Source organism: Alosa pseudoharengus, unplaced genomic scaffold (assembly GCF_046254945.1).
Source record: "Alosa pseudoharengus isolate Yale_2024_CS ecotype anadromous, Long Island Sound unplaced genomic scaffold, YU_APseudo_1.1 YU_APseudo_1.1_scf_19, whole genome shotgun sequence".
In the NCBI taxonomy this organism is placed as follows: Eukaryota; Metazoa; Chordata; class Actinopteri; order Clupeiformes; family Clupeidae; genus Alosa; species Alosa pseudoharengus.
Window position 1 is genome coordinate 32463985 of NW_027468657.1, and position 26385 is coordinate 32490369.

At 47.9% G+C, this 26385-nt stretch overlaps 2 protein-coding genes across 2 annotated transcripts in view; one reads left to right on the forward strand and one right to left on the reverse strand.

Annotated features, from left to right (window-relative positions):
- Positions 1-13500, forward strand: part of mrpl11 (mitochondrial ribosomal protein L11) — a 30258-nt gene extending 16758 nt beyond the window's left edge. The window contains exons 3-6 of the mRNA XM_076293021.1: positions 5403-5498; positions 10073-10166; positions 10827-10986; positions 13250-13500. Of these exons, the coding sequence (XP_076149136.1) occupies positions 5403-5498; positions 10073-10166; positions 10827-10986; positions 13250-13358 (459 nt within the window). The 3' untranslated portion in view covers positions 13359-13500. The remainder of the gene's footprint in view (positions 1-5402; positions 5499-10072; positions 10167-10826; positions 10987-13249) is intronic.
- Positions 13501-20856: 7356 nt separating this feature from the next.
- Positions 20857-25144, reverse strand: npas4a (neuronal PAS domain protein 4a). The gene is made up of 8 exons (XM_076293022.1): positions 24970-25144; positions 24394-24551; positions 24183-24285; positions 23774-24077; positions 23534-23643; positions 22998-23133; positions 21010-22850; positions 20857-20885 (listed from the first exon to the last, which is right to left on the reverse strand). Exons 1-8 carry the CDS (start codon positions 25142-25144, stop codon positions 20857-20859), a joined length of 2856 nt encoding a protein of 951 aa, XP_076149137.1.
- Positions 25145-26385: the final 1241 nt, after the last annotated feature.

Consider the following 26385-nt stretch of genomic DNA (forward strand, 5'->3'; position numbering starts at 1 on the left):
CAGTGGGTGTGGTTGAAGGTCACTCCGCTCCAGCTCTCTCCGTCCGCGTGCCTTCAGATAGGGAGACGTGGAAACGGCTCTGAGGGAGGGAAAGGAGCGGAGGGGTGGAGAGGTGGAGGGCTGTGGAGAGGCTGTGAATGTGAGAGGAGAAGAGGCTGGAGGAGATGAGGGGGGGGGGGGGGGTTAGCTGAGTGCCCACAACACTGTGCAGTCATCACTTTCCAAGCCCACACCATCTCATCCCTCAGCGCTCGTCCCCGGCATGAAGGGGGGAACTTTTTGGAAGGACACATGGCTCTCAGAGGCGCTCGCTCAGTGCCGGGCACCTGAGCAGAACCCAAATGTTTGTGCACCGTCACGGCCAGAGCCAGGGCGCTCCCCTTCGCCGCGCTGCCATCTGCCAATCAACCTGCCCGCCCGCCACCACCCCATCACCGCGTGGGCAAGGTTTGCCCGTGGCACTCGCTCCAGGCAGCTGCCCGCGGGTCCTAGAATGAAAGCTATTTGGCAAGGGAAGAGTCAGGGCAATTGCAAAGCGATGAACATGCAGCATGCATGATTTACCAAACGTTTTTTTAGGAGAGTTTTTTGAAAGTATCCAATGGCTCGCCTCAAGAGATATATCTTTCACAGGATCTGATTCTTTAAAAGGTTGTGTCTGAATGTTAAATAATGTCAGCTGAAAATTGATGTCTTATCAAATAAGACACTTAAAGCTGCTGAAGGAGACACTTATTTTAGAATTCATGGCTGACCTTCCTTTCTGATCTCAAAAATAGATGCTGTCAGGAAATGTTTCTGGGCCTCTCCTGGGATCTGTAATACGTACCTGACGTGGTCTAAATGTATTCATTAGGAAACGTCCAAAGAACTGGGCCATGTCTGACTGTTTCTCCTGCATGTACACTGCATATTGAACTAAGGGGCTAGACTCAGCTGTTGGTGGTCTCACAGAAGAACACGACTGTCCGCTGCAGGAGGAGTCCTCCCAGGGCACAGTCAGTTTGAGTTTTCAAAGTTGCAGCTTGTGGATCAGAATGCAGAATCGGAGGTAAATGTAGATTTTTGTTCAGTCGATTAATATTTTACATGCTAACAGCGTGAACCTGGCCTGCTTTCCTGAGCCAGCATATCCCACACTGAGAGTCTACTTTGACTTTTTGCAAGGAAGAAAAATGGAGTGGCATGTGGTCCACTTTTATTCCCCAAAGTAGTGCACCGCATTTGACACAGCTAAGTGCAGGGCGCCTGACGGCCTAATAAGAATTGTTGAAAGAGCAATAGTCAGTCTAATCCATTTCTGGATTTCAGGCACTTTCTCGGGCAAAAGCGGAGTGACGACATGCTAATCCTTTGTTTTGCACAAAGGCCCTGCAGGGAGTCCTAAGCCAAATGGGGGTCTTGAGCGAGAGCCTGAGGGTCGCCATGCCACATTTGGAGCATTGACATTGATTAAGCCGTTGGTCAGAAGCACTTAACGTCCCCGCACAGGAGTGCAGTGACCAGGCATAGTGGATAGCTCACGCAGGGAATGTTCCAGACTTTTCCTTCTGACATGTTCGATGGTGCTGGGGGTGACACCAGTGACCTCTCCCGTCCCTCTCTTGGCGAGGGGGCAAGACGGAAGCGTCCAGACCGGCAAGCGCTCGGGAGGCGTGGCACGGGCGCCGGTGTCCGTGCAACAGGAGGGCGCGTGTAGTACGGGGTGGTTAAAGTTAATCAGCTGTATGACACCTCGATAGGGGATGACTGCGATAAAACAGGAAGAGCAGCGGAGATTAAATTAGGTGCGGGATGAAGGTAATTAATGAGAGTGTCTCACTCGGTGGAGTTTAATTAACCCTGTGTCCTAGCCTTGCATCAGAAAGCTCCCCAAACCCCTACACACACACCCACCACCCTCCACCAGTAACGTTGCCCACCCCACTGCCACCGTCTGTCAGGCCAATTAATCCCACCTTGGAGACGGTCCCCTGCTCGTGTGCTTTCTCTGCTTGCTTACACTCGCCCAGGCTCATATCTCAGAGCGCTGCTGCTTCCGTAATGTGGCATGTGAGGAGGAAGCTTGCTTTGTCCCCCAGAGCCTGCCTGTCTGCAGATGTTGCTAAGCTCCAGCTGCCACGGGCTGGTCAGCCTTCCCTGCTCCTTCATGCATTCCCTTTCTCTCTCTCTCTCTCTCTCTCTCTGTGTGTCTGTCCTCTCTCCGCAATCCCTCCCTCCCTCCATTCCCCCCTCCTTCCGTCTCTCTCTCTGTCTGTCTGTCTCTCTCTGTTTCTCTTTGTCTCTCTATCTATCTCTCACAGTCAGACACACACACAATAAAACTCACACATACACTCCTTCACCAGCACACACACGCCAACCAACAAAAAAAAACCTCACACAATCACTCCTTCACACAGTCACACATATACACACACACACACACACTCACACACAGACACACACATTTGCATTTGCTGTACACACACACATGCCCATCCTATTTCTTTTCTGCCTTACACATAGCTGTGTGTGGAGCATTTCTCTCCCTCCGGAATGGCGTGTTCATGATTAGTCCGGCGCGGCTGCTCCCCACCTCCACCCTTGATTCTCACACCGTCCCACTTTATCAGCCCAGCCACTCCAATGGACATATTGATCCTTATGACTGTTCTCATGAAGAGCGTGCTTCTAATCTCCCGTACTTATCCTTCTAGTCTACAGGCATGTACACACACACACACACACACACACACACACACACACACACACACACACACACACACACACACACACACAGCCTCCGGTTTGCACATGCATAAGCTCCCTTTCATGCTCCCTCTTTTTAAAGTCTAATCAGAGCTTCATCTTGTTAAAAAGATTACTGAAGCCTAAAGTTCGATCACTTTAGTGAGACAAGGGAAAAGGGGCGGGGGGGTGGTCAGTACAGTCAGAGGGAGGAGTAGGTCAGGAGAACACGGCCGAGATATACTGTGCATTTACTTATCCTAATCAAACCTGTAATCACACCAATTGAAATTCAAATTGGACAGAGCATATGCCCTCTGCAATTTTAATGGCGATTGGAGGAGATCAGAGCCGTTGCCTTTGCTTCATATAACTCACAGCCCATGAAAGATTCATAGGCCTGCGCCATTAAAATGATAAACATCCTCAATTTTCTCTTAAGATCATGAGTTACCCCTCCCCCCCCCCCCCCCATGTTCTGCCACTGTCCACCGCCCACCTATGTTGTTACTGAAGACTTGGCTGGCTTCTGTCAGGAAATGGTTGGGTGTGGGAGAGGGCACCAAAGAGGGATTGGATTTAATTGGCCAACTGGGCGAGAGGATGATTATATCTGGGGTTTTAGAAGGCTAGATTGGCAATTTGGCTCCAACACAAAAGCGATTGCGCCTGTACCCCCACCACCACGGCCCCCGCCCCAACTGTAAATGCCCCAAAAGGCAGTGAAGCATGGCCCTGCCTCTCAAAGAGCCCCGAAAACGGACAGCCTTGAGAATTTCATTTCAATTATCAGTGAAACTCCATTATTGGAGTGGAGCCATTACGTCTGTGAAAAACTCCTAAAAAGAGAACTTGTCTGCATTTTCCCTCCCTTAGTGGATGTCGTTTCTCTGTGTGTCTCTCTCTCTCTGTGTGTGTGTGTGTGTGTGTGTGTGTGTGTGTGTGTGTGTGTGTGTGTGTGTGTGTGTGTGTGTGTGTGTGTGTGTGTGTGTGTGTGTGTGTGTGTGTGTGTGTGTGTGTGTGTGTGTGTGTGTGTGTGTGTGTGTGTGTGTGTGTGTGTGTGTGTGTGTGTGTGTGTGTGTGTGTGTGTGCAGGGCTGAGCTCCAGTCCACTATTAGTGGGAGGCTGATTTTAAACCTAGCTCTCCATCTCGCCTGACAGTCTGCCACTCTGGGCTTTTTTTTTTTTTTACCTCCAGCTGTCGGCTGGTCCTCATTCAGAGTCCATCAACCCTTGTGTCTGTGCTCATCTGGGTGCATCTCAAGGGTCTGCATTTGCCAGAAAGAAGTTGTTGGGAAAAGCACCATACAAGGTTTCAAAATGGAGCTGGCTTGGAATCTGTGTGTTACTTCTGCGTGCCACTGTGTGCTTCCAGGGGTTTCCGTTGAGGGATTTTTTTCCCACTGGGCTTTTATATTAATCCATATTTAATTAAGAACGTCTCTGTCTCCTCCACCCGCCCCACTTCATCACCGCTTGTTTACCCAGCTCCCCTGTTCCTCAGAGAAAGTGCGCTAGCAAGAGACGCTAGCATGCCTGACATGGTATTGCTATTAATAAGGAAAGAGGAGACAGGATGGGGGGGTGGGGGTAGCTCTAAGGGTTTTCATGTGATTTGTTTGTTTCTTTAGTACACAATTTTTAATTTAAATCTGCCTGCTCAAGCGTTGCACACATCTTTGGGCAGGGTGATGGTTTTATGCTTGGGGCTGTTAGTGTTTGCCTTGACTCAGCCAAACACAGTGAGTAAAGTAGCAGCAATATTGAGATGCATGTTCTATGAGGCTCGTCGCTCGGCTCCGCTCACGTTGACATGGAAACTGTTGTTTGAGACTCAGGAGAGGTCATTCAAAGTTGTTTACAGGAAAGGGAGCCCTTAACCAGGCAGTTATTATTATTGTAAGCTATATTTCCTTTTTATTATCTTTGTTTTGTGGGGTTTCATGATTTCTCTGAAAATAGACTCTCGCAGGTTTGATTTCAGTATGTGTGAACTCCAATGTTGAAATGCGGAAATTAAATGAGCACTTCAATCAGCGCATGGTACTCTGGGGAGCTTTACTGTAGTGAAGGTCAGTGTTATGCTCAGCGCTGCGATTAAAAGTCTGATTAGTAATTGCCTCGGCATTGTGCGCCAAAGAAATGCGCTGTATTTTGTGTGCGGTCAAGGTTTGTGCGAGTGTGTCAGTCGGTGTTGACTTATTGTCAGGCCGCACGTTCCGCTCTCTCTTTGGCCGGTGCTCTTGGTGCTTGGAATAAGAATCTCATTTATCACAGGTCTCTCAGGCACAAGGTCTGCAACAGGCTGACTGCCCCCACACAAACACACACACACACACACACACACACACACACACACACACACACACACACACACACACACACACACAGGGATAAATGACCCTCCCTCCTGGCTATGGATGCGTTCTCACTCACTCTGGCATTCATGCATGCCTCGGTTGGCTCCCTCTGCAGCCTGCCGGCCCACACAGTCCTTTGCTGGCCCACGGCAGCTCTCTCTCTCTGTCCCTCTGAAGGCTCTTTGGAGCGCTTCAAAAGCGCCGTGCCATGGCCGCCCGGCAACCTGATAAATACTGTATGTTTGCTCGCTGTCTCTCACCGGGTGTATTTAAAAGCATTTACCATCGCTCTCTCCCGTCTCTGTCCCACAGAAAGGCATCCCCATCGGCCAGTTCTGCAAGGACTTCAACGAGAGGACCAAGGACCTCAAAGAAGGCATCCCCCTCCCCATCAAGATCAACGTGAAGGTAATCTCCCCACTCCACTCTCATCTTCTCATGGCCGTCTGAGCTGCTCATTTTCCCCTGGCCCGTATTCATTACCAAAGCCATCACATTATTTATGCATCTCTGACACCAGAGTAATCTTGGCATCATTGCGGATCAGTGTTATTGATTTCCCCCATGCACGCCCCCGGGTTAGAAGTTCTGTTGAGAAGCTCATCTGCTTTTGGGATTGGAGACTTAATATCGTCCTGCTGTTAATAGACCCGTGTAATGATCGTGAAGGTCGAGGGCCGAGGAGAGTGTCCTTTTTCCCAGTCTATCATTTGGCGGTCCACTCTGGACAGCGGCTAGCCGTTACGGGCGCTATCTCAGCGTGCATCACTACCTCCTTTCTCTTTGTGCGGCCCTCTGACTTTGTCTCCACGTGTCCTCCTTTGTCTCCTGTTTATTGTTTTGCGTCGTTTGCCAAGGACGCTGTTATCATTCTCTCCCCTCGCACCTAATGCGATTAATGCACCTGGGTGCGTAGCTTTGTAGAGCAATGAACTAAAAGGATCCCTCTCAGGGGGTGCATCAGCATTGCGTCACCTGACGCTTTTCATCTAGTGCTCATATCACTTCGTTTTTCTTTCCTCCTCCACTAACGCGTGCTCGTATGCGTATGTTTTTGTCCGTCCTTCACATTTGGAGATGAGAAACCCTGTGCAGCTCTTTTGCATTTGTTTCCAGTCCCATTGGCCAAATGAAGACGGATTTGCAGGCGTTAGTAATGCTGGGGAAAATCAATGCTTGCACACATGCTGCTTGAGCAAATGGCCTTTATGAGATCCTGAAAAATGGCCTCTCCTCACCAAAGGGCAGTGTTGGGTGTAACGCGTTACAAAAGTAATGTAATTACTGTAATATATTGCTGTTTGCGGTAACGTGGTAATGTAAGGCATTACAAAAAAAATTTGAGTAATATTTTACTCGGTACAAACTTCAGTAACGCGCGTTACAATGCATTTAACCCGAAATTAAGTGGTGTTTTGTTTTGATACATATTCGCAAACACCACGCGAGAACAACAGAGGAGAAAAAATCAGTGCAAAATAGTAGAACGTTATCTCCTGATACTGGTTGAATATGACTGCTGCAGCAGACTCGCAGGCGGACTCTATTTGCGGGATGGACATAAGCCTACGCTCATTATTTTCAGCTTGTCAGATACAAGGCTATGAAGAACATAATAGTTAGTGCACTTTGTGTGCGAAACCGAAAGATCTCTCTATGCCTCGCGAAATAGCACAAGTAAATTAATGAAACATCTAAAGTAGTGCCACGCTAATCTTTTTGATTCTTGATAAAACACAAACTATGCTGTTGTGCATGTCAGCTTTGTGCTGTGAACTTGAATTGAAGAGAATAACGGGATAGAAATGCAGAAAAAGATTGTGTAGCCTGGCAGTGCCACCGCTCCCACCACGCGCATCACGCACTTTGCGTTGGGCACCAAAGGACAGAGGGGGCACCCAAATGTAACCAATGAATAGTAGCTTTATTGCAAACTGCGTTTCACTCTTCATCAATAACGTTTACAATGTCAAAATGCACTAACACGATGTTACATGCAAGTTTGATACCTTTTGGGTTCTCTCAATCACCACGTAGTACTAGAATTGGTGGGTCTTCAATCATTCGTTTTCCAAGCATTTAGGCTACATGAAGCACATGATATGCTGAGTCGACTGAAACGCATTCCATTCAGATAGCTAGGTGGATACCAGGCTCATAATTCACTTGTATTCGCAAAACGAAATGTGAAGCAACATGTCATTGCATACTTCCATTTCCAAAGCAATGAAGGTTGCTTCAAACAACTTAACATTGTGCATATTATTGTTAATATTGTGCTATCAATGTAACTCAAACAAATAAGGCTTGTAAACAAGAGCTGGCAAAAGGGCATTATGACAATGTAAAGATCGATCAATGCTCTTAAAGTGACAGTGCACCATTTATAGGTAAAACATAATTTCTTCAGAAATTAATGTTTAAAAACACACAGGTGTTTGAGTGTTTGAGTTATCATTTAAATGTCACTCACTCAAAGCCACTCACTTAGGGCAACGAAATGGCCAGCAGGCCACCATCTTGACATGTCTTTATTAAAGGAACCGTATGTAAAAAATGTATTTCAGTTAATCATAAAATTGCCCTGATATGTCACTAGACATTAAGATATCATGTTCATTTCAAATACTTATATCACTGACAACAGTAGTCTGGCCAGGATATTGTCATTTAAAAAGTGAAGTTGCAGCCCTTAACTGATGTTGATGTTGTCATGTTGTGTTTTGGCCTAATGCGCCACCCTCCACCTATCTACTAATCACAAAGTCAGTAGTGTTTCGTCATCCGGTTGCCAACTCTGCCAGTCAGAGGGGAGGGGAAGGGGATACACCGCTCTACAGTAATTTGAAAGTGATTGTAGTACCAGTTTTGGCCACAATCTTACATACGGTTCCTTTAAGCTTTGATTTACAATATAGTAGGCTCTCTATTGATTTTAATGAGTAGGCCTAGGCCTTAAAGTTACAGTATTTCTATCACAATTTAGCAGACTTTGACCTTTTGTCGGTTTTTAACAAAATTCTGACTATGATTGTTCCTTGTATTGCATCATGAGCACTGCGCCTATTGCATTCTACTGTTGTTAGCCTTAAGCCTAGCTCACTCATTATGCTAAACCACATCTCCCTCCATTGGAAGAGCAAGCTGCATTGAGCGTAATAAACTGCATTTAGAATGGCAAATTCATATTTCTAGATATTTTGGTGAAAGTAACTTAAAAGTAATGCAATAGTAGTGTAATGCCTTACAATTCAGAGACAGTAATATTATAATGTAACAAATTACTTTTAAAAGACAGTAATAAGTAATACATAATACATTATGATTTTGAAGTAACTTGCCCAACACTGCCAAAGGGTCATTGATGACTAATGTGAGAGTGCTTGACTGAGCCACAGAAAAGCAGAAGTTGTCACTGCAATTTGCACACTCCCTTTAATACAGTCCTTGGGTGGGAAAGCCACATTATGTTGCAGTGTGGGGGCAAGGGTCTGCGTCTCTTCTTCAACTTTTGTAGCACACTGAGCCCGCCCCCGCTGATGCGAGGGTCAATTTAATATTTCGTAAGTGTGCGTAAAATGCGGAAGACACTAGATCCCCTCGGCGTAATTCAATTCTATTTTAGTACAAATAGCACTGCTGAATGACTCCAGTATTCCGAAGACAGAATTCCCACTGAAGGTTTTGTTTCCCCCCCCCTCCTCCCTAAACTCACAGAAGCGGCCTCTCTCATCTCTGTAAGCGCAGGGGCTAAATTGTCTGTTGGCGGGGGGATTTTTTGCTTAAGACTATCAGCGGCGGCGTGCGGTGGTGGCGGGGGAGTGAGAGGCGACTCGCCGCCGAAGGCAACAGCCCACTGACTGCCAGCTCGGGGGGGGCTTTAGCCTGACGGCCCGTGGCGGATTTACGGCTCTCCCGTCTCCGCGCGTCAAGCAGGCACAAGAGTCCCGGCCGCTCCATTAAGCCGTCGGCTGGCACTCATTGTCTTTGATCCTCTCCGCGCGCTTTAATCCCCCTCCCCGCACGTGCAGGCTTCTGCACCAGGCCAGGCCGAGTGCGGGGGCTGAGGGACTCTCTGTTGTGTGTGTGTGTGTGTGTGTGTGTGTGTGTGTGTGTGTGTGTGTGTCCGCGTCCGCGTGTCCGCATATGCACATTTTTGTGTGTGTGCGCGGATTTTTGTGCGCGTGTGCGCGCGCGCGAATGTGTCGGAATCCCAAATCCTCACTGCAGTCCGCAGGTGTCCGGAGATTCTCTAGAGATCGATTGATGTCTGGTCAGAGCGGCTGGACATCTAGAGGGCGCAGTGGGAGGTGACAGTGCATGCATGGCGCGTCTGTGCCAGTTGGGCGGTGGGGGGGCAGTGCTGTATCAGAAGCATATGTTCTCGTTTTGTGAACAGGTCGACAGCTCCCGCAGTGAGTTGACTGTAAGATTAAGGCAATGCTGGGGCTGACATTGTTGCACTCGGTGTAGCCTCTCTCGCTGCCGCAGCAAACACATTATCACACACACACACACACACACACACATATACATACACACATACACACAGACATACACACACACACACACACACACAGACAGACACACACACACACACACACACATATACATACACACATACACACAGACACACACACACAGACACACACACACAGACACACACACACAGACACACACACACACACACACACACACACACACACACACACACACATGCACAGCCAATACAGTCAACACACACAAGTACACATACACACACCCCACCCCTCCCTGAAAAATCATCAACTGTTTCCCAGTGGATGTCTGTGAGCTTTCATCTCAGCATGCCTTCTGCCCTTGACCAATGGATAAAACATGTCCACTGACATATGCTCTCTCTAGCTCTCACTCTCTCTCTCTATCTCCTGGTTTCAATCTGTCTGTCCGGCTGTGCCCCTCTCAACCCCTCTCTCTTGTTCCTCCCTTTCATCTCCCTGCAGCCTGACCGAACGTACGACTTAAAGATTGGTCAGCCCACGGTGTCATACTTCCTCAAGCAGGCCGCCGGCATCGAGAAAGGAGCTGCCAAAACGGGTAGGACAACACTATTATCGAGTCAGTGGTGTTATAGTGGCTATACATCCTTCCTCTCTCACTCCATCTCTCAGACATACATACACACACACACACACACACACACATACATATATATATTCACACACACCACCCTGCTCCTCTCACCACCATTTGTTCAGTGCAGCCATCACTGGCTTATGTTTCAGTAATGGACTGGCTTCTCCCACAGGGCGTTTGGGTTCAGATTGGATTTCTTTGATTGATGATATATTTATGATTGAGTGAGGCACAGAGAGGCAGGCAATTACGGACAGGGAAGAGGCGGTGGCAAAAAGGTGGTGCACCACTAGAAAGGGAATTATGGATTATCCCGTGGTTTCCTTGGTCGCCGTATTCAATTATTCCATCTTTACCACCACTCTTTAGGAAGCTTTTCCAACTTCAGATGCAGTCTTTTTTGGACTTCATTGCATTTGATCCCTGCTTCTCTCTCTCCCTCTCTCTCTCCCTCCCTCTCTCTCTCTCTCTTCCTCTGCCCCCTCTCTGTCTCTCTCTCTCTGTCTCTCTCTCTCTTTCTTCATCTTGCTGTCTCTTTCTTTTCTCCATCTCTGTGTCTTATCTTCCTCTCACCCTCCCTCTTCATCTCTCTCCTCCCCCCACCCCCCCCCATCCTTGCAGGGCACGAGAAGGCCGGTATGGTGTCCGTCCGAGCGGTGTACGAGATTGCGCAGGTGAAAGCCCAGGACGAGTGCTTTAAGATGCAGGACGCTTCGCTCGAGCACGTCGTGAAGAGCATCATCGGCTCTGCGCGCTCCCTGGGAATCCAAGTCGTCAACGAGTAAGAGAGATTCCCCCGGCTTAGCCACAGAGGAGCGGTCATTAAAATGTAGCCTTTCATCAGCCCCATGTAGACCATATCAGCTGGCCAAAGCCATTAGTATCAAAGGAGCAAGACTTGTGCATTTGAGATGGCACTTGTCTCCAGAGGAGGCTGTATGGACATATGATTTCCTCAAACACCATATGAGTGACTGCTTTAAAGCTTTGAGAAAACCATTGGGAATCTGTCCTCAGTCTATTGCCAAGCCTCTGGCCATTACTTATGGGAAATGGAGATCATTTTAATTATGTCAGTGCATTGAAAGTAACCTGACCGTAGAATGTGTACAACACTTTACATAGAGGTATAGAGATATATACTGTAGGTTTAGAGCGCTATAGATTCATAGCATCATAGATAACATTTGATATACTGACAGGTACTTCCCAAGCGGTCATCTCTTTTTTCTCATATATATGACAAAAAAGAGATGACCTATATGACGCTCTGTATGATGCTATATAGTATGATACAGAGTGTCTGGACATGAGTCAAAACTGGCCTCTCCCATATCTATGTCCGGTTCTGTGTAAAGCTGACCATTTTGGTTTGTTTGGTACAGTTCAGTTTTACAAACAGCAAACTGCCTAAGAGATATGTGAGGAGCCCAACGGGTATTTCATTTAAGAAGAGCACTAGAAGAAAACAATAAGGACAGACTGGAAAGAGATTTGACTGGAAACCCACTCTCATTTATCGGTCAAAAAATAAGGGACACGACTACCACGACATAATATACTTTGAATACAAAGTCAAAGAAATCGACTAAATTATTGCTGTTGAAGTTTATTTTTATTACTTTCATGTGGCGGAGTGCCAAGTCTCCACACAAATGTCTTCTCATCCAATTGATCTATAAATAATTTAAAAATACAAGTGTTTTATGGACTTCATCCAGCGTCTCTTTTAAGTGTTCAGCTCAGATGTTTTGAACACTCCACACTGCAGCCATATTGCAGCTCTCTGGTGTGCGCTTTCAGCTTGCATCATTGCCCCAAATACCCATGCTGGTGTAGAAAGACCCATTCCCATCGCATAGCATGTTTGATTAGCCTCCAACGTTTGGGTTATCGACCTTGAAGTCTCAAATCAGTTATTTGTTACCTGCTGGTGCCTAGTTTCTGATGCGCCATTAAGATTATTTAATTGTGATTAGAGTTATTTAAATTACTTACACATTTAGTTTTAGTCATTGATGTCTTTCAACATTGTGGAACTTTGGTTCAGGAGAAAATATTTGTCCTGCAGGTACCACATCATTACAATGAAGGTGGGAAAAGACAAGGCAAAGAAATCAAGTGCCCACACCTTTAAAATGAAATAATCAGTAGCCATAATATTCAGCTGCCATCAATCTTTGTGAATAATTCATAATGATTATATGAAAGAGCTTCATTCTCGCACTAATTGTCAAAAGTTCTAAGTTCATCTACCCCTACTACACAGCCTTGGAGCTCAACTTTTAAATAATAGATGGAACACTTAATGCTTTTTACTCTTGGGATTTAAATAATAGCGAAGAGGCAACTAAAGACCTCATTTGGCATTTTGCTGTCATGCTCTCCGCAGCCCTCTGACACGCGGTGGAGCGCGGCCCTTTCTGCAGCGCTTAAAGAGAGGTGAAAGGTGTTGGTGCTAATTGAGCTCATTAAGTTTGCATATTGTATTCATTTGCATCAGCAGCACAAGACACCGTTCACTCAAATGCATATCCACACGCGCACACTGAGAGACACACCGACATGCTTGAGTGTGCGTGCGCGCACACACACACACACACACACACTCACACTCACACACACTCACACTCACACACACTCACACACACACTCTCACACACAGTCACGCACATAGTCAAATGCTAACGCACTCATAATTGGTAAAGTGTGGGCACATGCTCCAAACCACTCACACAGAAACTCCTCATCTGGAAGAAAGCCGAGGAGAGCAGAGAGCCATTCACTTCTGGCATTTGGCAGAGGATAAAAAACACAGAGAGGCAGAGAGGAATGAGCAAATCTAAAGCAATCTCTCCTCTCCTCTACATTCCCCTTTTCTCCCTCCCATCTGAATTTCTGTCACTGATCTCTGCCTCCACATCTTCCCCTCCTCCTCCTCCTCCTCTTCATCTCTCTCTCTCTCCTCTCTCTCTCCTCTGTTCCCCCCCCCCCTTTCTCTGTTCGTTTTCATCACCTCTCCCCTGTCACTCCTGTCTTGTCAGTCTATCAGCGGAGGAGTACGGGGAGTTCCTGAAGAAGCGCGAGGAGACGCTGAAGGCTGAGGCCGCTGCCGCCGCCGCTGCTGCTGCCGCCCTGGGCAAGAAGAAATGAGGACCGGCCGGCGACCGCCCGCAGACCCTCCACCACCCCACACACACCCCCGCCTCTCGGCTCCAGTGTACATACATACCCACTCCACTGCACAAGCTCTCTTTCATAATAAACAAAATAAATGGGACACTCTTGCCCAGGACGTTTGGCTTTTGGTGTTTGTGTCATGTCTGCAGCCGGCGTCCACATGAGAAATTGCGCCGTGATTATGTGGCTGTCAGTGATGCAATTAGGCGGGTGATTGGTCATAACAACGCCGGCTGGTCAGCTTCAGCGTTTGGCAATAAACTCGCCCCAGGCCACGGGGTTGAGGGAGCGATGCGTGTTTGTTTTGCCTAGCGGCTGCGGCGGGGCTATTGCCTGGGACGGCGGCATGTCCAAATGGCTGATGGCTGAGGGTGTCGTGCCCCACCCCCCTCGCGCCTCGCGGCTCTCTGGTGAGGGATGAGCCCATTAAGAGGCTGTGAGGGCATGCGGCGGCCATTTGTATAGCTCTTCGTCCTTATCTCTAGGACCCCACTGCAATCCTCCGTGGGAGAACATTGCTTATCTTGATCATCTCCATCTATCCCTCTGTCTATCCTTTGTTTGTGCTGTCCATCCCTTCATCTCTCCCTCTCTCCCTCCCTGCCCACCTCCACATGAAGCACTCCTCTTTCATGTCTGTCTCCCAGCTCAGCTATGCCACGTTAATAAGCTGAAACCCATGGCTGTTATTAATTAATGTGTTGATTTATGTGTTGTATTTTTAGTCCGTAGATCACTCTGCTTAAAATTCAACAGTTCCCCAGGCAAACACACACTTGTGGGAATAATTTGTTTTATCTCAGTTGCCTAAACAAATTGTGGAACTTAATCTGCGAGGTTACCTTTGAATAAGAAAACTATTCCATTAATACAGGTCCTATGGTGACATGATGCCGCAATCCCAGCAGCAGTTCCTTTCTTCTGTTCTCCGTATCTCATTTCGCCAATTTCCTTCAGTCTTTTTTTATTTTCTCTATTACGAGGCCCTTTGTGGGTAGAGCACTGAAAAGGATCCAATAGCTGCACCAAACCATGCCTCCAAAAGAATTTCATGCTGTAATCTATCAAGCTATCCAATATTCTAACAAGATTCAGTAATAAGAGCAGAGGCCTTAATGCAGAAGGAAATGAAAGACTTCCATGTGGTGTCCCATTTCTCTATCTCCAAAGGGCACTGGAAAGTGCACCCCCAAAAGAATGCTGAGAGGTTGTGGAAAGTGCACCCCCAAAAAATGCTGAGAGGTTGTTATTTTTTAGTAGACTCCCTTAAAGGAAATAGTTAATGTGTATGTGCATGTGTAATAGTTAATTTGTATCCTACCCATACCAGAGTACTGTACAAATAACCATAGCTTAGTGTTATGATAGTGTAAATCTGTTTATTGTTCATTTTAACTATCAAATATCAATAATGAAAATAAACAAAAAATAAATTAATTAATTATTCAAGTGTAAGCTGAATAGATAAGTTATTAGACCCCCTCTTGAAAGACCCAAAACTATCGCTGGAATGCAGCAATTCATTCCACCAAAAACAGCCTTGAATTTGACCTCCTAGCGTTAATTGCTGGTCGACACAGACGGTCATCAGAGGACCGCAGTGGGTGATTGGAGATGTAGAGCTGGCTCATGAAATGCAAATGCAAGGAGCAGATCCAGTAAGTGTCCTATAGGCCAGACTGAGGGATTTGAATTAAATTCTGGCTGCTATAGGGAGCCAATGGATATTAACTAAGAGAGGAGTTACATGTGTCCGCTGGCTGATTAAAGACCGTCCTGCTTTAGCATTCTGAATCAACTGTAATGGTCTCACTATGGTTTGATCTGAAAATGAAGATAAAATGTTTTTCATTTTTGGACTCTTTTAGACTCTTTGGACTCTACCCTTTTGTTAGGTATCTGGATGACAGTTTAAACCAATTTAGTATTTGAATGGATAAATGCAGCCAAGAATAATCTGACAGCGCTCACTCTTCTGGAGTCTTATAATGAAAGTGGCAAATGGGAAGAGTTTACTTTTAAAAGAAATTGGATTATATTCAAATGTTAAGTATAAATTAATATTTTGGATAAACATGTTCTTTTCTCTGGTAAAAGCTCTTGTCATTGACAGAGGCTTACTGTACGTCAGACACATCTCTGATCAGTACCTCTGTTTCGCCACAAGGGGGCAGTAGCACTCAGTGAAGAGATGAGAGAGTACTGCACAAAGCCAGTCCAGCTTCAGGGTTGCCATTGTACTCCACTTCCATAAAAGGAAAGGCAATTGCACTCCTGCTGTCATCACTAGCTTGCAGTGAATCAGTATGCAGCATCACAGCCCTAATTACATGGGAATAACAAGAGTTTATCAGTCAGTACACAAAGGGCTTAAGTCGGCTTCTCAGAGGATTTGGGAGTGAGGTGCATTCCCTCTCCTTTTCTATCTCATTGAAATGTTGAAGTTGTAGCCCACTCCTCTTAGCTTTGATGTAGGGAAAGTATCAAATGAATCTCCCTTAATGCCACACCGGCATGTGTCTCACAGATGAGACGTTTAGGTGATGTCCTCTGCAACGTGTGCGCTTTACAGATGCCCTGGCTCTCAGTCTTCCCCCGGGGAGTTCTAAATGACTGACACCAGGGATATGAAAAGCAGCGGGAAGTTCTCCAGCCTCTGTGACTTTCATCAGCTATTAGACTAACACAAACAAAAACACCAAGAAGGCAGGCAGGGAGCCCATCTCACCCTCATCCAAGCAAAGCAGTCCGCTGACCTCCTCTGCCTTTGTGTTTGTCTGATTTCCCACTTGCCCATCAGTAAGCCTTGATTGCTTTCAGAGGAGGTGAGGGGAGAGTTTTGCAGAGGTTGTGTAGTGTGGCCTCTCACTAGTGTGGTATATAGTGTGTTAGTGTGGTGTGTTTCTAGTGTGGTATCTAGTGTGTTAGTGTGGTGTGTTACTAGTGTAGTATCTAGTGTGTTTCTAGTGTGGTATCTAGTGTGTTACTAGTGTGTTAGTGTGTTGTGTTACTAGTGTGGTATCTAGTGTGTTAGTGTGGTATTTAGTGTGTTTCTAGTGTGGTATCTAGTGTGTTAGTGTGGTGTGTTACTAGTATCTAGTGTGGTATCTAGTGTGTTACTAGTGTGGTATCTAGTGTGTTAGTGTGTTGTGTTACTAGTGTGGCATCTAGTGTGTTAGTGTGTTGTGTTACTAGTGTGGTATCTAGTGTGTTAGTGTGGTGTGTTACTAGTATCTAGTGTGTTTCTAGTGTGTTACTAGTGTGGTATCTAGTGTGTTAGTGTGTTGTGTTACTAGTGTGGTATCTAGTGTGTTTCTAGTGTGGTATCTAGTGTGTCACTAGTGTGGTATCTAGTGTGTTAGTGTGGTGTGTTTCTAGTGTGTGGTATCTAGTGTTTTAGTGTGGTGTGTTAGTGTGGTATCTAGTGTGTTAGTGTGGTGTGTTTCTAGTGTGTTTTTAGTGTGTTAGTGTGTTGTGTTACTAGTGTGGCATCTAGTGTGTTAGTGTGTTGTGTTACTAGTGTGGTATCTAGTGTGTTTCTAGTGTGGTATCTAGTGTGTCACTAGTGTGGTATCTAGTGTGTTAGTGTGGTGTGTTTCTAGTGTGTGGTATCTAGTGTTTTAGTGTGGTGTGTTAGTGTGGTATCTAGTGTGTTAGTGTGGTGTGTTTCTAGTGTGTTTTTAGTGTGTTAGTGTGTTGTGTTACTAGTGTGGTATCTAGTGTGTTAGTGTGGTGTGTTACTAGTGTGGTATCTAGTGTGTTAGTGTGGTGTGTTACTAGTGTAGTATCTAGTGTGTTAGTGTGTTGTGTTTCTAGTGTGGTATCTAGTGTGTTAGTGTGGTGTGTTTTTTGTGTGGTATCTAGTGTGTTAGTGTGGTGTGTTTCTAGTGTAATAACAAGTGTGTTTCTAGTGTGGTAAATCATATTTGATATAGTGATGACCTATCCACTGGTGTCAACACTCCTGGAAACACAGTATTATATGTGTTTGGGTCTCTTCTGTTGGGACGCTACATGTCCTGATGAACGCTCTGATTAATCGGAACTCCCCCTATTACCGTTGGTCTCGTATTTCCGCCGTCTTGCGTGTATGTGACACTTAATATCCATTTCTATACAAACCAAGACCGCGGACTCCTAAAGAAACGCAACCACCCATACCATAGGTGTATCTAAATTAGCTACAGTATGTACCAAAAATGACATTTTACCGTGACTCGAAGAGCTGTAAACAGTGTTGTAAGGCACAACCGCTTGGTGTTGTAAGTACACAACCGCTTGGAGCTCCAGTGGAATTTTAATTTCATGACGAGAATTCTCGGTCTAACCGTTCATGTGCCGTTGAAACGGCGTAAATAGGCAACCCATCAGGCCAGCACTATAACTCTGAGCGTGGTAAACAAAATCGGATATTTCAGGCAGTAAATGCTCCTGTTAAGAACCATACCAGATTTTGTTCAATTCTACACACCTATGGCTACTGAAAATGTAAGGTTCATTTAGCAAATGTTATTTTGAAGTGTTAAAAAACATCATTGTTTTAGAATTTCTAGTGTTAATGGGGGGTGTTACGAAACTGAATTAGGCTTATTCACCCGGTGAGTGTCTCGTGTGAAACACACCGTGCTGCTGAGCCTCCAGTAGCCTGGTCATGAAGCTGCCTGAGAGTGGACACGGAGGCGTGGAGCCTTTATCTGCACTTCCATCAGCAGGGGAGGCCCCTTGAGCTGGCTGCGGCGTGTTCCTCGGGCTGGCCACCGGGTGGCAGGCATGAGCTATGTGGGTCTGTGTGGCAGTGTGCCTCCTCTTCCTCCCATCTCGCAGCGCACCGTCAGGAGCGTCACAGTGACGGTGATGGGAACAAAATGTTCGCCTGCAGAGCGGCAGAATTCAGCGCTTGCCATTGTCCTGGCAGCCTTGCTCAGTGAAAAGACCCTTTTCAGACATCCCAGAGTCTAATTTTATGCCCCATGGGCATGCAAGGACATCTTTTAGAGAGAGAGAAAGGTGGGCGACTTCATGTCTATAATAGGCACATTTGAGCCCTTGGCTTTTATGAATGATACTGGACTTGATTAGGTGCACAGGTGCATAAAGGCATTGCCAAAGCACACAGTGTATTTGTGTGATTATGAGAGAAAGGGAGAGAGAGAGAGAGAGGGATTGAGACTGAGCTGGGAAAAAAAGAGAAGGGGGGGGGGGCACAAATTATGCCCCTGAGCTGGAAAGACCATATATGGAGTTTGACATCGTTGCTCGCGTACAACGTCGGAATAGCAGGTACGACGCGTGTGGGCTGCTGACATCGAAGGCAGGAGGGGCGGGGCCAGCTGGTTTTTGTGTGTGTGGCATTCTGCGCGCGCGCGTGTGCGTCAAAATAGGAAGCTGGCTGTCTGCGAGTGCCTCTGTGTCAAATGTGTGCGTCAATCTGAGTCAGATGGTGTCTCATAGACTTGCGTCCTGCGTGTGTGCGTCAGCGCTGTTGCCGTGCGGCCCCAGCTTGCAGGGAGGAAAGGAGAGGAGAGGAGAAGGCAAGAGGCTCTCTGGGAGAGAGAGAGAGAGAGAGCAAGGGAGGGATGAAGGAACTGGGAGGAATGAGAGATGGCGAGGCAGAGTAGGCAGTAGAGTCTGATCAGCCATGAAGAGACAGACAGGAGAAGGCCGCTTTAAGTGCACTTTAATATAAATGCATTTGTTTTAACAACCAAATACACTTATTGGGAAAACAAACAAAAGAACACTGATCCACAATGTCCATTCGTCATAAATAGCATATGCCAAGTATGTATTTCTTTTTCATATAATAGAAATGTCTCTGATATGTACAGACTAGTAGAGATTTATACAAGTGTACAAATATACAAATGTGCACAACCCCCAGCCATTCAGCATGTATCTATAGATGCACAGGCACATGCATGTGTATCTATTTTTTTAAAACAGCACACATACAATATAATGCTTTTTTTAAAACATAGCGTTTAAATAGCTAGAACGTAGGAATCAATCCTTTACTTGACCGTAGACAACTCTACGTTAGCATGTCGACACCATGGGATTGGAGCCTTTCTCAAACCCATGTCGAGTAGTAACGGAATAGAAAGAGTGACCCCAACCCTTAATTTCCAGTTCATTTTTTAAACAAAACTTTTGTATTTTTAAACCCCTCTCAAAAAAGAAGAATTGGCCATACACACAGGTCACTACCAATCGACACCACACCGATAATCGCTGCGATGTTACCATGATATTCATAACGACAGCCTGACTGAACATGGTAGACCGAAGCTTTACCAGGCGAACAAAAGCTTCTAACAAAAGTTTAACAGCATTACAAAAATGGATGCTGCAAGGAACCCAGTGCAAGTGCATGTAGCCCAGCCAGAGTGTTGCCATTCAGGGAGAAGTGAAACTCACCCCCTAAGAATGGAACAAAACGGTACATCAATCTTGGGAGTGTGTGTGCACAACACACACACAGCACAGATTTCTGTCCTTCTCAGGAAGAGTGTGTCACGGTAACCGGAGTCCTCTTCCCTTTTTGTTCGATTTTTTGATGCGGTTGCATCTTTTTTTTTTTAAACTGTAGGAAAGTGTTCTTTTCCTCACACACAGAGAGAGAGACATCTTCACATATTGAGAAATGTTTCGTACATCATTATGTCATCACACAAGTTGTACACAAGTTCAGAGAAATCAAGTCAAATGTAAAAATCAATGCAGCCACAAACTCAAATCCCCAAGTGTTTCCGGAAAGCATATTCATTGTGCAATTTGACACCAGAGTCAAAATTAGTGGAAGTGCTTGGAAGATTTGTTATTATTCTAGAAATTAATTCTACTTCAGACTATTCGCTGTTGCAGATTGTCCTCTTTGGTGTGTCACTTAACTTGGTTCCACAAGGTTTGTTAAAAAGAAAATGGTAAACACTGATTCCTCACACTTTGGGGGTTTGTGGTTGTGGAACTGCATGATACGTATTGAGCTATGAGCTTGCTATTGTTTTTCTCCTATTGAATAGGAATGATGTCAAGTTCACAACAGAGTATTTTCACTACGAGTGAATACAAATGTGCGTCTGTAAGTCAATGTTGCACTTACAAGGTCATAGAACTCACTGACTGTTCCTTTTTTGATAAGTTAAACTGATACTGATGATACTCACAGATAAAAGCATTGAAAGGTTAACTGATTCCCAAGTTCCTTTTAGGTCCTAGGTCATACAGCTAGTTATAATGCACCATTGTTGGAATGTCGCACCATTTTTTACACAGAAATAACACAGATTAGCACATGAACAAAATAGGATGTTGAATTGCTCGCAGAAGATATGAGGAGGTTCAAGTCCTTTTTGTATTATATACATTATGTATATATTTATACACTTTGATACTTTCACTAAAAAGTGAAGATTATCTCCATGAAATATGACAATATGCCATACTTAATGAAGTAAGTCACAGACTTATTTTAGAACGGAGGATCACTACCGCTCCCATCTGAAAGACAAAAAAGAGACAAAGGAAAAAGAAAGGGAGGATTAGTATTACACTCTCAGCGAAAGCAATGAAACATCTGTTGCAAAACACTGGAGGTGTGTGTGTGTGTGTGTGGCGCGCTCACCTTTGTGGAAGCATTGAGGCATAGGGTGACATTGGAGTTGATACAACTCAGGTTGTTGCCCCAGGCCAGGGGTCATCGAGGCACCTGCCCCAAACATGGGTTCCAGGGCGGCCAGCTCCTCCAGGAGGGACTGGGCGCAGGGCAGGCCAGGCTGGACGGGGCTGACGGGCGGGGGGGAGGCTGACACGGACGAGGCCACCAGCTGAGGCGACATGGGGACGCCGCTGGACAACAGAGGTGACTCCTCTATCTCCATGGCGACCTCAGCCTCCTCTTCGCGGTTGGCCTGATCCCCCGGAGTTGGAGCGCGCTCCGTCACCGCCCCGCAGCCGGCTGCCTGGTTACGGCGCGCCGATTGGACGCTACAGAAGTGACTGGCGCCTGCGGCAGAGGCCCCGTCAAAGTGCAGGAGTGGATGCCAGCACATGGGAGATGTTGGGCTGGAGGGAGACGTGGAAGGGGTGGTGGAGGGGGTGGTGGAGGTGGAGGAGGAGAAAGATGGAGAGAACTGGGTGGGCGAAGAGAGGGAAGGCGTCGGAGAAGGGCATGGAGACGTGGCGAGGTCTTGGAGGAGGCTCTCGAGAATTCTCTCTTCAAACAGAGAGTCTTCGTCGGAGAAGATGGGGAGATCCAAGCCCCTCCAGGACTTGATGGGATAGAAGTCCCCCAGCAGGGAGAAGAGCGAGTCCAGGCCCACAGGGTCCAGCGTGGGGGGGGACGGGGGCTCGGAGGTGGAGGAGGTCATGAGCTTGGAGTAGAGCGGGTCAGGATAGAGGCCCTCGGCCAGGGTGCCGATGTGCTCAGCCAACAGGGAGATCTCCATCTTCTCCCGCTCGCGCTCGGGCTCCAGGGAGAAGAACGACAGGTAGGGCTGCTTGCCAGGTGAGGCCTCAGGGGTCAGGAGACCCTCGGGGGGGCAGTGGAGGGGTCCCATTGGCACGTCAACATACAGGGGCCCGCGGACCTCGGGAAGGGTCATGACGGTGCAGTCGCCGTCCCCTGGGCTGTCGGGAGTGGGAGGCAGCTTCTCATAGAGGGTGCCACTGCAGGGATCTACAGGGAAGAGCAGCTCGGTGGTTGGCGTGGTCAGGGAGAGAGGCAGGAGAGTGGACAGGGTGGTGGTGGGCGGAGGGGTGCTGCCCGCAGGTTTGCCGGGCGAGGACTGGGAGATCGTGGAGGCGGTGGTGGTGGTGGTGGTGACGGTGGTGGTGAGGGAGCCCGGGGGAGGCGTGGTGGTGCCGGACGGGTCGAAGCTGAAGAGCGGGTCACCAAAGGGGAAGTTGCTCCCGCTGCTCACCTGCGGGGTGTAGGGCGGCGTGCAGACGAGGTCTTTGGTCTGCTGGGCCTGCGTGGTGGGCACGGGCGGGAGTGGCAGGGGCAGCGCGGGCACCGGCGGCTCCAGCTGGAAGGACGGCGGCAGCAGAATGTTCTGGGTGAGGAAGTCAAGCTCGGGCACGGTGGCCACGGTGACCGGGATGGGCGAGGAGGCGGCGGACGGGCTGACCAGGGGCTCGGCGCCGCTGGGAGGAAGCTGCTGGAAGAAGCTCTCCTCCTCCAGGGAGGACAGGCTGGAGCGGGGGCCCTCGCCACCCACCTCGGCCGTCGTCTTGGAGCTGCTGGCTTGCTCCTCGCTGCTGCTGCACATGGTCGTGCTGAAGTCGAAGGACTGCCCGGAGAGGCCACTGCTGCCCGGCGTGAACACCTGGTCCGGGCTGGAGAGGGTCCCGGGGGACTGGAGGCTGGTGCCCTCCGGCTGGGAGGTGCTGGACGAGCCGAGCACCAGGGTGAGCTGACTCTGCTCGGTGCTCAGCTGCTGTCTCACTGACCAGGCCTCAGACTCACTGCCAGGAGGAAGAGGAGAGAAGAAAGTCAGTTCCCCTTCCATTCCTCATTCCATAACATTACAGCATGCTGCATTATTTCAAAGCATGCCATTTTGTGAAACAAACAGTAACACCCTGTAGCTAAAAGCTTTATGGTGATCTTACCTGATGACAAAGTTATTGCTGCGGATGGGGTGTTCTCCAGCCTCCAACTGCAAGACCATGTAGAGCCAGACCCAGGAGTGATCGGCGCCCTCCACCCGCACCACCATCTCAACTCGGCCCTCTCCTCCTTCTCTCACTGTGTGGGCAAGAAAGAAGAGCTCATGAGTGAGGAGGAGGCAACCCATCTCCTACAGCATCAGAGCCGTGGTGACGTGGTGTGTTGTGTGGTGACGCGTGTCGCTGAGGTGTGTTGTGGTGTTGTTTGTGTCTTGTAGGCGTTTTGTGGATCGTGAGCTGCTGGGGTGTGCTGGAGAGCCTGGCAGTGGGCTGCTGAGAAGTTGTGGGCAGGTGCTCGTGAAGTGCCAGCGTGTGTGTGTGCTATCAAGTAAGAGCTTGTGAAGTGTCAAAGTGTGTGTGTGTGTGTGTGTGTGCTAACTAGTAAGAGCTTGTGAAGTGTCAATGTGTGTGTGTGTTTGTGTGTGTGTGTGTGTGTGTGTGTGTGTGTGTGTGTGTGTGCTAACTAGTAAGAGACTCACACAGGCTGCAGTGCTGGGCGGAAGCGTGCGTGAGGTCCTGGGGATGCAGCAGGCTGTACCACGAGCGGGAGCGCAGCGTCTCCACATCCAGGCCCAGGTAGTCACTCACACTGTGGGGGGAAAACAGACAGTCTGGTGTCAGCAATGGGAGTCACTGGACACTGTTCCATGTGTGTGGTGGTCTACAGTTTGGACAGGTGGGACGTGTCCACACCACAGGAGCGGCGCTGAAGTGCTCACCTGTCTTGCGCCTCCTGCAGCCTCATGTCACGGCTGTGCTGGGAGTAGAAGCAGGCCAGGAAGAGGTTGTCCTCCGTGTCCGGGCGCCGGGAGGACTCGGGTTCAGGGGCGGGGGCCGGGCCCGGCCGGGGAGGGTGGGGCTCCAGCGGGGAGCAGAAGCACACCCACACAGGGTTGGAGGTCCAGTAGGAGGTGGGGGCCACGGGAGGGGTCAAGCAGCGAGCGCGGATCAGCACCAGCTTGTTTCCAGCACTTTGACGACGTACCGACTTGGAGGTGTTGAAGCGGCAGCGAAACAAGCGATCTTGAAAAGGAACAAGATGGGACTGTGATGAGTTACGGTCATTACAGACGTTCAGTTGCTTTGACACCTGAAGTAGTTTGAGAACCTTTAACCTTGAAAACGTACCTGTCTCTGGGGTTGTTGGAGGCACCAGATTACTCCTCATGATGAAATGATCCATGGGGTCGATGATGTCATACACACTGTCTCCCTGGGCAACCAGATCTACCTGTAAAGATGCCAGAAAAAAGATTAAATTGATGTACTCCATCAAAATGCATATATGTGTTAATATATACTGTGAGTGGAAGGTGATCAATCTCCTCCATGGACTTACCATTGAGTGGCCAAGATGTTCAGATACGCTGTCTGACAAGAACAGCAGTTTTCCCTCCCCCGTCAGCAGAAGCAGGAATCCTGGCATTTCATGCAACAACTCCGACAGTTCATGAAAGGAGAAAAAGCTCTCCTCGGGGCTGTCAGTGGTAGGAGCATCTGAGGGAATAACGTTTGATCCTCAATAAATGGCACACCGATTACTCTGACACATAGCTTCACATAATGCGGTCTCAGCTATCCGTGAAGCAATACTCATTTCAGCACCACGGACAGCGACAACGGTATGCGACCAACTAGTATAATGGTACATTGATAGAGTTATTTACTATAGTAACATACATCTCAGTCTCATGCACATTTCGTGTAGTAAAATAAATGCTGGAAATTTGTTTTTGAACTATAACTTACAGCCTCCACTTGTTGCTTCAGCACGCTCTAATAATTTATCAATTAAAATGGCCGCCTTGAACATACTGTTGCATTCCTGGTGTTACATAAATCAACAGGTGCAGTGTTTCAAACTGCATTGCTGTGTATTGAACATAGAAACTATGTCATGCGCAATTTTACTCACCTTTGTTGAAAAACACCGACTTTCTCGTGTACATGCAGGCCAGGGACATTATGTGTAGGTAGGAGAGTCGAGCCTTGTCCACATCGGAGATGGGGAGCAAGTCCTTGAGGTTCCGAATCTCTCCATTGATCTGGTCCCTTCGAGCTTTCGACGCTCCTTTGGTGGACCGATACATGGTAGTTTGTGGCCGTTGAGGAAATTCCCGGAGTTTGGATGAAACTCTGAGTTGAGAAGACTGCAGTGGGTTGATCTGAGGAATGTCTGGGTCCCCTCTTTCCTTTGACGTGGAGTCAGAGTACAGGGTGGTAGTTAGAACCCTGTCTGGAGTAAATTATTGGACTGTCATCTCAGCGCATGTTCTGAGCAGGTCTTTACTCCTGTCTCATGTTTACTCCGATTCTCGGTGCTCTTGTTTGGCTTCGCCACAGCGCCTGGTTCGGTTGCGGACCGGAGGCTTGATGGATGTATCCCCCGGTTCGGTGTATGAATTTGTCGGCAGCTTTAAAAGCCGTCTCTCGCCAGATGTCGGGAACCCGTAAATCTGGTGGAGTTACTCTGCTCGCCGGTAACTTATATAGCCTGGGACTCCACCGGTGTAGGGGGGCTCCCAACGCGCCAACACCGACGTAAAAGGGAGAGGGGGGGTGAAAGAAGAAGGGGGGCCGCGGGGGATAGATACGTCTCATATCAGTGTTAGCTATGCTGAACCACTCTCCGCTCCCCCCTCCCAAGCCTCTTACTCTGGGTGACACTGTTCCGACGTCAGCCTTCCCTCTCTCTGGTGATGACGTTTGCTTGGTATCGGGAGCTCCGGCGACGCAAAAAGCCCGATTTGGACAAAACCGAGGAATGGGCGGAGCCAAACTCATAACGTAGACGGAGTCACCGGACTCCGTTGTAGGGAGGGGGTACGGGGGTTTAGGGGGAGTGTGATGGAGGTGAGGTGCATACGAAAGAGGTAGGGTAGCGATATCTTACTGTGTTTTAGAGTGCATGTCAGTCTGAGTAGTATCCTCTTGAACAGGAGCAGCTTATCTGCAATCATAGCACAGCTAAACACCCTTCCATCAGTGATTGGAGCTATTGCCTTTTTAGCATCCTAACAATGACCGATGAAGAATAGGTATAGGAATGACATCGATTAGGCTACATAGATGAAGTGGCCTATCCTCTTTACATTTCGATTGGATACAGACGGAGGCAGAATCGTTTTGCATTGCCTTGTCTGGGGAAGGTGATCGTAGGGAAGCACAGCCAAATGCCTTGGGCAAAGGCGACAGAGTAGGGCAGTGTCACACTGCATCATTCTAGAAGCAGACCGTTTTTTTTATGAATGGGTAGCCTACTCCAGTCAACCCTAATTAAACTGTCCTCGCTGTGGTGGAGTAAACGGGAGAGCGAATTAAGGGAAGATGC